The sequence below is a fragment of the Hyalella azteca genome, unplaced genomic scaffold (genome assembly GCF_000764305.2).
Source record: "Hyalella azteca isolate HAZT.00-mixed unplaced genomic scaffold, Hazt_2.0.2 contig5520, whole genome shotgun sequence".
Classification (NCBI taxonomy): Eukaryota; Metazoa; Arthropoda; class Malacostraca; order Amphipoda; family Hyalellidae; genus Hyalella; species Hyalella azteca.
The window spans coordinates 43,639-55,244 of NW_025935708.1; the positions used below are offsets into that span (position 1 = coordinate 43,639).

Genomic DNA, 11,606 nt, shown 5'->3' on the forward strand with positions numbered 1-11,606 from the left:
AACATCCACAGCTTGTTGCGGTCTCGACTCGCAACTCACTGCCACAAATTCTGCTGTGCTTAACCGCCCGGCCTCCTGGTCGATTACAATCTCATCTACATTATAAGATTATATCTTATTTACATTCCTATCTCAGTGACTTCACCTACGCCCGTTAGGTGCCGTTCGCGGGCAAGGGCTTCAGTGGCGCTCCGTTGCTCGTGAACTTGACTCGCTGGAGGCTCAGGCCATTTGAGGAGCAGACACTGGAGGACATCATGATGGCCTTCAAGGACCGTCTAAAGACGGGGGACCAGGATGTGCTCAACATGATACTCATTGATGTAGGGGACTGGCTAAGCATAAAATTAACTGTTTTGTAGGAGGTTGTGAACGCATTGGTGTTTATGTTTACTTAATCTTTCAAACTCCCTCAGCCTCTGATTTCTGCTGTATAAATTGTATGGGCCTATGTAAACTCTTTGTAATTTCATTTACAAGGCCTTAAGATACGAATAACATAGACGACGTTTAATGAATCTCTAGACAAAGATCAATTCACGTACGTTTATTACTCTAATTATTAGTTGTTACTTTGAGTACCGACACCACTTACAGAAGCCGCAGCTGGTTCAACAACTCGGATGTGAGTGGAACGGCCATCTGGAGCTATGTACCGAATCCTAATTTCAGTGCCCGTGTGCGCGGAGCGCGGGGTTCTCCATCTTACACGGCGTCAGAGGACGCTTTTTGAGCGACTTCTACTTCAATTACAACGCCTACAGCAGGGTTAGTCAGTTACATATTTAAATTACAACGCTTGCAACAGGTATAGTCAGTTACACACTGAAACAACAATGCCCACGACAGGGTTAGAAAACTAACGACCCTGTCAAAATTTTCGTGCCGATTAAGGTCGTTTTAGAGGAACTATATTCGGCTTAGGGGTGAATCAGGAGCACCCTGTCAAAATTTTCGTGCCGATTAAGGTCGTTTTAGAGGAACTATATTCGGCTTAGGGGTGAATCAGGAGCAAGTCGGCCACGTAGGGTGTTTTGCTTCTATTTACCAGCTTCTTTTGGAAACATAAGGGGGGGGGGAAGGGAGGGGGCATTTTTTTAAGCATTTTTCATATTCGGCCGTGTCTGTCCCGAACGTATCAGGTACCAAATACGCGCGCCCCACGATCGCCTAAGCTCGACGAGTAATTTCACAAGATTCCATTTCGGCGCTTATTTCGCTACGGCAACCGGAACCTAATGCGGACATAGAGCTTCTAATTTACCCGGCCATAAGAACCTGGGGCGTCCGTGTGCCAGCGGCTGACAGGTCTTCGAATTCGATAGGGGAGGCCTTAGCGGTTGGTACCAATGGAAGTTTGAATGAAACAACTGAATATTAAGCATGCGAATGTGAACACTTATTTACTGGTAAATGAATGTAGCTGCAGTAACAGGTCTGATACATGTCGGTGTCACCTGCTTGTGTTCCGTGCCCTTGAGGAGCACGTCTTGGGAACCCCTGCAGCCACCCTCGCGTCCGACCTGCTAGCGTCGATGACGAAGGCCGACTTGGAACGCAGGGGTGACGATGATGTGCCATCTGGACGAGTCCAGTTCTGCATCTGCATGCTGGAGTCCTTGTTTAGGCCATTCCTTGATGGAAGGTCCAGTGAGGAGTTTGCGGAACGGATCGAAATATACTGCGGTTCTAAATCGAAGTCAGTGTGATCCGCAGATGTATGTTAAAGCCAGGAATAAAAATCATATCTGCAACCCTGTCGGTTGTTTAAAGCCTGGTACAAACCATGATACAATTCGACCGCGATTTTCGGTCAGTTCAATTCTACCCATGAGTTTTCTGTGTCAAATTCCAAAATAATATAATATAATGTTTCCTGCGTGTTCTTAGTGTTTGATGTAAATCTCAGAGCAAATAAAAGTGACGAGATGCAGCCCGATACATAGAAACTATGTGAAACTTTCCTCGATCAGGCTTCTATTGCTAGGTTATCGCTCCGATAATAATATAAAGTTCGCTTCAATTTACTATTAAATTTTTGAGGGAGTCATTGAATGTCGTCCCTTATGGAATTTACGTATATTTTTTATTATTTTAGGAAACTTAAATTTTTTAAGTCTCCTACAAACATAAATTCTTTTACACGCAGACATCATCGAAGGCAGGGTCATATGGATTAAAAATCATAAAGAACTTTAAATTCAGTTAACTAGCTTGAAGCTAATCACGAATGAATAACCGTTAGCTATTTTGAAACGCGCAGGCTCTTTCGTGATTATTAGTTGCGTTTAGCAAGTATTCTTAACTGGCAGAGTAACTCTGACATTCCTCATTCACATTCACTCTCTAACATATATTTTGAAGTACGTATTATAGATTCTTAAACATGCATAGGTTTAGTTATCTTATTTACAGTAAGTATAGGACGATTGCACCCAGCTTTCAGCTTCTGTCGATTACTGTTTGTAGATTACATATACGTAGGCCCTGCATTTCAGATAACGTGTAGCCTCATTGGAATAAACTTCATATGACAAAATTACAAGGACACTACAAATTTAACAATTTCACGGGCATGCATAGAAACAGGCAGAAATTTAAAGTTCAGGTGCCACTACTATAAAGTAGGTACCGATAATTCTAAGATAAATTTACTCATGTGGATTTTTCAAAATTTTGGATTTAGTCGTAGATGAAAATTCTATGAAGAAGTGGTCACTACGCTAAACGAAATTGAAATTTTTTTAATTTATTAATCAAAATCCAAAGGCAAACTATCAAGCTGCAATTAAAATTTATTATTTAACCTACTTCAAATTCAGAACGGCGTCAATTTCATTGTCAGAGTGAAAACTTTCATGCAAATGCTCATATTATAATACCGGATATATCAGAGGGTAAATATATGCATGTATAATGGATGATCAGATGATTGGTGACTGGCAGAGGCATGATAATGAAGCCTCAAACACAAAACCGGGGTACGAGCAGTGAGCGTTATTGGAAGTAAATTTTATTTGACCATATTTGACCGCTGAAGGAAGGGTTAAAGAGGATTTGCAGTGTCTGACAACTCCTTGCAGTATTCTCTCAACGCCTATATCAAACTCCAAAAGAGTCGCTCTTGATGAGCAGTCATCCAGTAGATGACTACTCGAGTTTAAAATTCGGAGTTCATTATTTAAGAAGTCCAAAAGGTGAATAAGAAGAACTAGTCCTGCTAACCATCGCCTGCCACGCTTATACCATGGGGCCGTCGATGTCACGCAAATCAAATACGCGACGACGGTCTAAGGCTCTAAGCTAAATAAAATCAGCCTAATCTTAAGACACTGTGAGATGATAACTCTTGAAGTTTGCAGGTGAAGTTTTATGCGCAAACAAAATTTAACAGCTCAAAATATTGGAATTGGATGTAAAATATATAATATATAAATGTAAAATTGAATATCCAATTGGAAAATTTTGATAAATTTTATTATTGTTAACAAGTATTTTTTGAGAGATATCTTATCTAAATAATAAGAAGTTATTTGTGTCATTATCAGTCAATTAAAGCGGTAAAAATCAAAGTCATGAATACTGAGAAAAATTATATTTCAAGGTACCCTAAACTTTTATCTGGATAATTTTATTCCAATTACTTATAAATTTGAACGTGAATAAATAGGCTAAACATCTAAAGGCGTAGATTTGATATGGAAATTATTGGCGCACAATAATAGCGCAGGCAACGGGTTTGGCCGCGGCGACTGACGCTGCAGGCGGCACATCAGGCGTGGAGGTCGTTGTTGCGTTGGGTTTATTGGAAGACGCATCGGCGGGCGCCGTAACTGACGACTCGTCAGGCACGGCGACAAGGGCGATACTGCGGCCCAGTATGCTGTGGTCGCCGCTCAGTGAGATTCCTGCACGACTCAGAATAGTGGATGCCAGTCCTTTGTCGTCCACCACCAGCCGACCCAGCACTCCGAGGTCGGTTATCTGTGAGACCAGCATATAAATCAGAATTCAACACCAGCACACAGGCTCTGTATCTGTTCGAGTAACTCTCGATACACACCAGCGCTGAACCACACATTACACAACAGAACTGGACCGCTTTTAAGAACGCATGTATACAAGAAGGCACCACTCACCATTACATGAACGAAAAACAGGACGCAGGCAAACCTTCTGGACAATTTCTACACCAAGCACTGCAAACACAAGTAGAGACCGAACCATAGAGTCTGAAGCTCAAAGGCAACCGCATTTACACCAATTCGGCACTTCACTGTTTTGCACGCGGCCATACCTCACTAGTTGTGAAAAGGCCGCCGACGTTGCTACATTTGTCCTCGATGTTGCCGCTGCTGCGCACCTCCAGTCTATAAGTCCCCGCTGACAGTCCACTGAACTTGGCGGTCACCACAGTGGCACCTTCAATACCTATGGTATGATGAAAGTAGGTTAGTCGATGCTGTGATGTATTGTCTGAAAGTCAAGTTTAGGACGTACTTATCCGTGGATGCGCTAATCGCTTTCGTCTTCCAGGACATGATGTTGATGTCATCGCCAGCCCATTTTCGCCACAATTAGTACCTCTTAAGATGAATGTGATGAGCAATCAACATTTCGATATTGCTGATTTTGCAGCTGAAAAAAGAACGCTAAGGCTGTGATACAGCTAGTGAAAATGGCATCAACATTTTTCCTCGACAAGGGACTACCGAGGGTAGATGATGCGATCTAAATGCTGACGGAAACGCTTATAACACAATTTCAAGGAACGGACGTAAATGTTGTCGACCATTTGGACTAGAATATAAATGATCCTAAACGCAGAATAGATCTCAGTTGGGAAGTGTGTAGATCGTCAAGATTGCACGATTTGTGGTATATTTTTTACAGGAGGTTATCTGAAGAGTAGAAATTTTTTTTTTACCCGAGGGGATAGTAGTGTAATAATACCTAAAACTGAGATTCTCGGATTATAAATACCGTTGAAAAATTTTACCAAGTCCACTATATTCCTAACCATTAGGATGTTTGGCCTGGGCAAAATAAACTTCGCCCTTGACATCCCCCTTAAAGATGGCGGCAGCAGTGCCGGCTGTTTGTGCGAGGATTTCTGCCACAGCTTCGCGGTTGCCGGCCTCTGGGAACTGAATACCCGATGCCAGAGCAGCTGCTACTGCCGCCGTGCTGTTGCCGCTCGTCAAGCCCTTAGCCACCTGTTGGCGAGGGCTAAATTATAATAAATGAAATCGAAATTAATAACCGTGCAGTTGTATTTAAATAATTCTTGCCTAGCTGTTGATTACCGAAATCTTCGGCAACGAGGCTTGTTCAGGAATTTCCTGGATCATCGGAATTAAGTGGTAAAAAGCGCATTTGCCGATCAAAATATGTATTTTCAATAATAAACACGCTAAACATTTTTTAGCGATGCTTACTGTCAGTTCATCTTGATGATAGCGATGCCAATCACAACACATCTAAATAACTTCCAAAATTGACTTCTTCAGCACACTGTAATAACGGCAATGCCGACATTCAACACACCTTAAAAACTGCAATGCGGACTTTCAACAAATCTTAATGACGGCGATGCCGACTTTCAACAAACCTTCAAGACTGCGATATCGACTTTCAACAAACCTTCAAGACTGCGATGTCGACTTTCAACACACCTTGATGACGGCGAGGCCGATTTTAGCTAGGATGATGATGGGTACATCGATGCCGAAGATGTTGACGGTGCCGAACTTTTCCTCAGTAGAGACGACGGTCCCGTCAGGCACCACAATGGGCAGGTTGCTGTCCCTCACCACATCCTCGAACTCCGACGCCAACGCCTCCACAGACGCCGCGCTCCCGACCACCGATGTCTGCAACGTCGGATGCCGTGTGGCTTGAAGTTTTAGTTTGTTCGAAATACCAGAATTTTCACGTTTTATCTGCAACGTTGGATGTTGTGTTGTTTCAAGATTTAGTTTATTTGAAGTACAAGTATTTTCACGTTATGTCTGTAAAGTCGGATGCCGTGTGGCTTTAAGTTTTTGGGTTTATTTGAAGTATCAGAATTTTCACGTTATGTCTGCAACGGCGGATGCCGGGTGGCTCAAGTTTTAGTTTATTTGAAGTATAAGAATTTTCACGTTATGTCTGCAATGTCGGATGCCGTGTGGCTTTTAGTTTTAGTTTATTTTAAGTACCAGAATTTTCACGTTATGTCTGCAACGTCGGATGCCGTGTGGCTCAAGTTTTTGGGTTTATTTGAAGTATCAGAATTTTCACGTTATGTCTGCAATGTCGGATGCCGTGTGGCTTTAGTTTTAGTTTATTTGAAGTACCAGAATTTTCACGCAATGTGGGCATGTCGGATGCCATGTGGTCTGAGCATGAGCTTATTTTAAATAATTAAATTTTGACGTGATATGGGCATGAAGTTAATGTGAAATACTTGAATTTTAATGTATATGTGGGAATAAAGGTTGCCTTGGGGAATGAGTTAGGGTATTTATATAGAATACGTACATTTAAATAAAAAGTAGGCATATTTACGAAAGGCATACAGAAGGTATGTTCAGCATATATATTACATGAAAACCAAGACAGGAACTAGAAAATATTGATGGGATACTCTAATGTTGCATAGCAATGCAGTTACGTTGATTAGTTATGCGCAACAATTTGGAGGAAGGCTTTTCAAACATTTTCTTTTACTGCAATCAGCAATTCAATTAATATCTGCATTATATTCGTTGCGGGTAGTAGCTACAGGGTTTTTGTCTATCTATGTGGAAGCTACAAGATTTTTCAAGTTAAAACACAATTTTTTTAAATTTCAGTGTCTATTGGAATAATTTTAATATTTTTAAAATTAGTATTCTTGTATTGTCTCCTTTGCATGTTCGCAAGCAAATTTTTATTGAGTTTATACCTACCAGTAGATGCAGTTTCATAGGCTGTATTACAATTTTAGAATAGAATAGAAGTGTCGGCACTGAAGAAATAGGCCCATGGCCTGTTGCCGATTCTTGAATTTTTCGTGACTTGATATTCTAATATAGTCTTGATAGTCTATTTCTTAAATATATTAACAGGTTATCATTAAGATAACACTAACGTTTTGCGTATTGTCATCTCCAGCCAAAATGTCCTCCTTCCCTTTGACGACTTCCTGGGGGTCTTTGGGGTCCTGAACTTCCTGAGGGGCGCCATACACGCAGCACGCCAGCAGCAGGCTAAACACCAACCTGGAAAAAGACGAGTCTTGAGTTATAGCCAAATCCAAAGTATAGCATTGGATTTGATAATTAATTAAAATTGAATTATCTCTAATTGAATAATTTAACAAGAATATTTTGGATATAAAATTGACTGTGAAGAACTCGTGACATAAATTAAAAGTCACACATGACATGCGCAAATATAAAGTATAGCATTGGATTTGATTATTATAACTGAATTATCTCTAATTGAATAATTTACTGAGTATATTTTGGATCTAAAATTGGCTGTGGAGAATTCATGACATAAATTAAAAGTCACATATGACATCCGCAAGTCTAAAGTGTAGAATTGAATTTGATAATTAATTAAAATTGAATTATCTCTAATTTAATAATTTACTGAGAATATTTTGGATCTAAAATTGACTGTGAAAAACTCGTAACATAAATTAAAAGTTACACATGACATCCGGTTTCAATAACCGGTTCTTCCAACTAAACTGTCAGTTCGGAACTTTGAAATCAATACACATATGTGTTTCGACCTATAATCATTTGTAGACGGACATATCCGTGTACCCGTATTCGTTATACAAAGCTTGGTAACACGAGTTATATCGGATCACAGAAGTTACACAAGAAGCACATTAATCATCCGAAACTACCAATGCAACTACAGACAGTGCAATGTTTTCTCTCCTTTGGGTAGCATCAAAAATATCGTAGCATGTGCGTCTAACAATACATTTTATTGGGTATTTATTGATTTTCTACGACCGTCTGTAAGTTTCAAGCCGATTAACAATTTTGATACACAAGGTAATTTGAGATCTACCTACAACTGGTAAAGTACTACTAGTACATTTTTGATTCGATGAATATATGTATATATACGAAGTTAATTGGCTTTTTTATTTATACGCTGTAAGGTTAGTATATTAAACCAAATTGGGAGATAAAACCATTTTTACGATAGTCTATTTCTAATTAGTTTGCACTAACGCTAGGATATTAATTTCATATTTCTAATCAGTACTCTTTTTCACTAATTATACATTCTGCTCTATTTGATTTTCGCAAAACATACTACCTGTTTCTAGACACGTTCCTCTATATTATGTTCATTCCACTCACTTCATAATGCCGCACAGGATTCGAGTAGGTGACGATGAACTGTAATGTGTTACAAGCGTGTAACGAGGAGATGTGATGTAATAGAAATGTGTGACGAGGATATGACGTGATACAAACGTGTGACAAGAGGTTTGTGATGAGCTTATTTTAAATAAATAAATTTTGACGAGGAGCGTGTGACGAGAAGACCACGGTCGAGAAGCAAGTGACCAGCCGTTCTCATGACTCGGCTCTTAAAGTCAAGAAAGTTAAGCGGATGAGGACCGGTTGATTGGCCCGTAGCGGCCTAACGGTGCGTCGGACCGGTGGCACCCGCCTTACCTAAAACAGGAATTCTGAATCGTCTAGAGAGGCGGTGCCACTTTTTCATTTCCCTCTATTAATTAGCACATCATGGCTACCAGCCGGCCGGAGTGCTGCGACCCAATACTCTTATGTCTACTTACGCACTGACAAGTACATGCTCTGCTTTACTCAAGCACCGTTTCGTCTATGTACTCATTTAGCACCGTTGTCAAGTATTATAAATTCACCACAGTAAATTTAAAAACATTTGATGCGATACATTTAAAAACATAATTAAATTTCAATATTCTGTATCACAATTTCTATCTGAATTTGAATTCATCTTGAATAGAATTTACTTTGACGGATTGTTATTTATAATCCATTCAGTATTCTGTAAAAATAACATTTCGTATAGTAGATTATTGTCATTTTTTAATGTATTGATATGGAAGAATTATTGCATGTAGTATCGTGCATTAGTATTAAATGATGTTAGAAGAAATTACTTCGAATTGCTTCACGAGCTTGGTTGTTATATAAGGAATCTAGAGCGTATACAAAGAATCCAGCGCGTATATAATAATAGAATATTAGAATATGAATAGAATATTATATATAATAATTATTAGAATGATAATGCACGGATATTGAGTGCGGTTGAATAATTCCAATCGTAAAAAATAGAAAATGACTAGGTGCAGACTTACGTGATAAAGTTGACTTCATATTCAGTAACATTTCGCATGTTTATGGTAAAAAGTCTAAGCGCATTTCTTTATTAAATTTTTTTCATCACCAAAGAGGCTATTAGATCGACGTCTGGTTTCCATAAATTGACTCATGCACGGTACGCACGAAAATAAAGGATTGTGTACCAACAATTACCAACAGTTACATTATTAACTTGCAAAGAAATTCGAAATTCCTAAGTGCAATATAATGCAAAGCGGCCACCAAGTTTGCTTTAAAATGATGGAGGTTAAAATAACCAACAACTCCACTCACACTTTTCGTTTTTCAATGAAACGATAGACTTTATGATTTAATCTACACCGCATGGCGAGTGACCAATCGCATTCCTTGTTATTGTACTAATTATCAAACTAAAGGTACGGTTTATGATGACCTTAATTCTAAATTTTAAATTCAAAATGCCATTGAGTTTATATGTAGTAAAAATTTAATACTCATTATAACATTGATTTAATTACTGAATTATTTTCTTCGCTTTTAAATTTCTAGTGAAACTGCGATTCAAGCAATCTAGTGACATTATTACTTGTGTTAAATTTATACTGAATTATTTTGACACATTTGACAGGAAAGAATATAGATTGTGAATGAAATAGGGGGGGGGGGAATGTGTGAAAAATGTACACAAAATACACAAAAAATGTACGCAAAAAATGCATGAAAAATGTGCTCTCTATAGATCGCGCTTACAAATGCATTGACATTTTACGGAAAATTAATGTAGATCATATTTATAATTATCACACAATAGAAAAATAATATAAAGTAGAAAGTTATAGTGGCTTCCAGTTTTACTTTATGGAAGTCGACTAAAAATCGATGAGGAATGAAGAAGAATTTAAGAAACTGAAGACTTCTCAGAAATTTTACGCAACCGCTGAACTTGAATGAGGGCGAATTTTTTTCAACTAGGTAATAACCTCATAAATTACTCAAATCGTAGCCTCACTTTACGATGAACTTCTAAGGGAAAATAGCAAAAAGTGGATACCATTTGGCCCCTGGTAAGAACAACAGTAATTTGTTCGTTTGAAAGTTGCTGATTCATATTTATTCGTTTGATTTATTTTAGATTTCTTTTGAAAGTCGCTGATTAATTATTAATTTTTTTATTTACATCAAATTTCTGTTGAAAGTCGCTTATTTATATTTTATTCGTTTGATTTACTTTAGATTTCTTTTGAAAGTTGTTGATTTATATTTTATTTGTTTGATTTAATTCAGATTATTTTGAAGGTTGCTGATTTATATTTTATTCGTTTGATTTAAATTAGATTTCTTTTGAAATTCGCTGTTTTATATTTTATTTGTTTTATTCATTTTAGATTTATCTTGAAAGTCGCTGTTTTTAATTTTATTTGTTTGAGTTATTTTAGATTTCTTTTGAAAGTCGCTGTTTTATATTTTATTACTTTAATTTGTTTTACATTTCTTCTCAAAGTCGCTGTTTTATATTTCGTTTGATTTAAATTAGATTTCTTTCGAAAGTCGCTGTTTTTTATTTTATTCGTTTGATTTAAATTCTATGTCTTCTGAAATTTGCTGATATATATCTTATTCGTTTGATTTAAATTAGATTTCTTTCGAAAGTCGCTGTTTTTTATTTTATTCGTTTGATTTATTTTAGATTTATTTTGAAAGTCGCTGATTAATATTCCATTACTTTGAGTTATTTTAGATTTCTTATGAAAGCTGCTGATTTGTTCATGTTTTTCAGCTATTCCATGCGCTACCATGAGGACCAAGTTCTTTGTTCTATGCAATAAATGCCAACCATGTCTCGTCCACTCGGAGAAATGTGTATACAAAAACCTGTTTCACAAGAACCGTTTCACAAGAACCTAGTTCACCGGGTTCTTTTAGCCCTATCAGTAGATCATGCAAGGGGCGTGATCATTTAAATCAAGCTTCAGTAAAAGAAGTTCATATTTGAAATGATGGACGTAGCTCAATTGACCAAGCTAAAAGAAACCGTTTTCTCTCTCTGGAAACTTGTCAGAATTTCTGAAGCGATCACTTACATGTCATGGAATAATTTGGGTGTACGATGCAAATGGTAAAGTTCATTTCTGAAAGCGGGATATCTATTATGCATATATATGAAAGCAATGCATTGATATGAGAATGTAGGTTTTTGCATGTAAAGATAAAAAACTCTCAACGAAGCCTCTTTTCAAATGTGAATGGTTCGTATGAATAGTAAGTTGCACT

At 37.8% G+C, this 11,606-nt stretch overlaps 1 protein-coding gene across 1 annotated transcript; it reads right to left on the reverse strand.

Moving 5' to 3' along the window:
* Window positions 1-3,580: 3,580 nt before the first annotated feature.
* On the reverse strand, window positions 3,581-8,582 carry LOC108676513. The gene is made up of 6 exons (XM_018164594.2): window positions 8,355-8,582; window positions 7,115-7,244; window positions 5,676-5,873; window positions 5,021-5,216; window positions 4,298-4,431; window positions 3,581-3,984 (listed from the first exon to the last, which is right to left on the reverse strand). Exons 1-6 carry the CDS (start codon window positions 8,357-8,359, stop codon window positions 3,706-3,708), a joined length of 942 nt encoding a protein of 313 aa, XP_018020083.1. The 5' UTR covers window positions 8,360-8,582; the 3' UTR covers window positions 3,581-3,705.
* Window positions 8,583-11,606: the final 3,024 nt, after the last annotated feature.

Excerpts from the sequence above, each read along its gene's own strand:
- LOC108676513 (XM_018164594.2), bottom strand. Across the intron at positions 5,874-7,114 it reads GAGATGACAATACGCAAAAC|ACATCGGTGGTCGGGAGCGC; the intron begins GTTAGTGTTATC and ends CCGACGTTGCAG. Across the intron at positions 5,217-5,675 it reads TCGGCCTCGCCGTCATCAAG|GTGGCTAAGGGCTTGACGAG; the intron begins GTGTGTTGAAAG and ends CCTCGCCAACAG.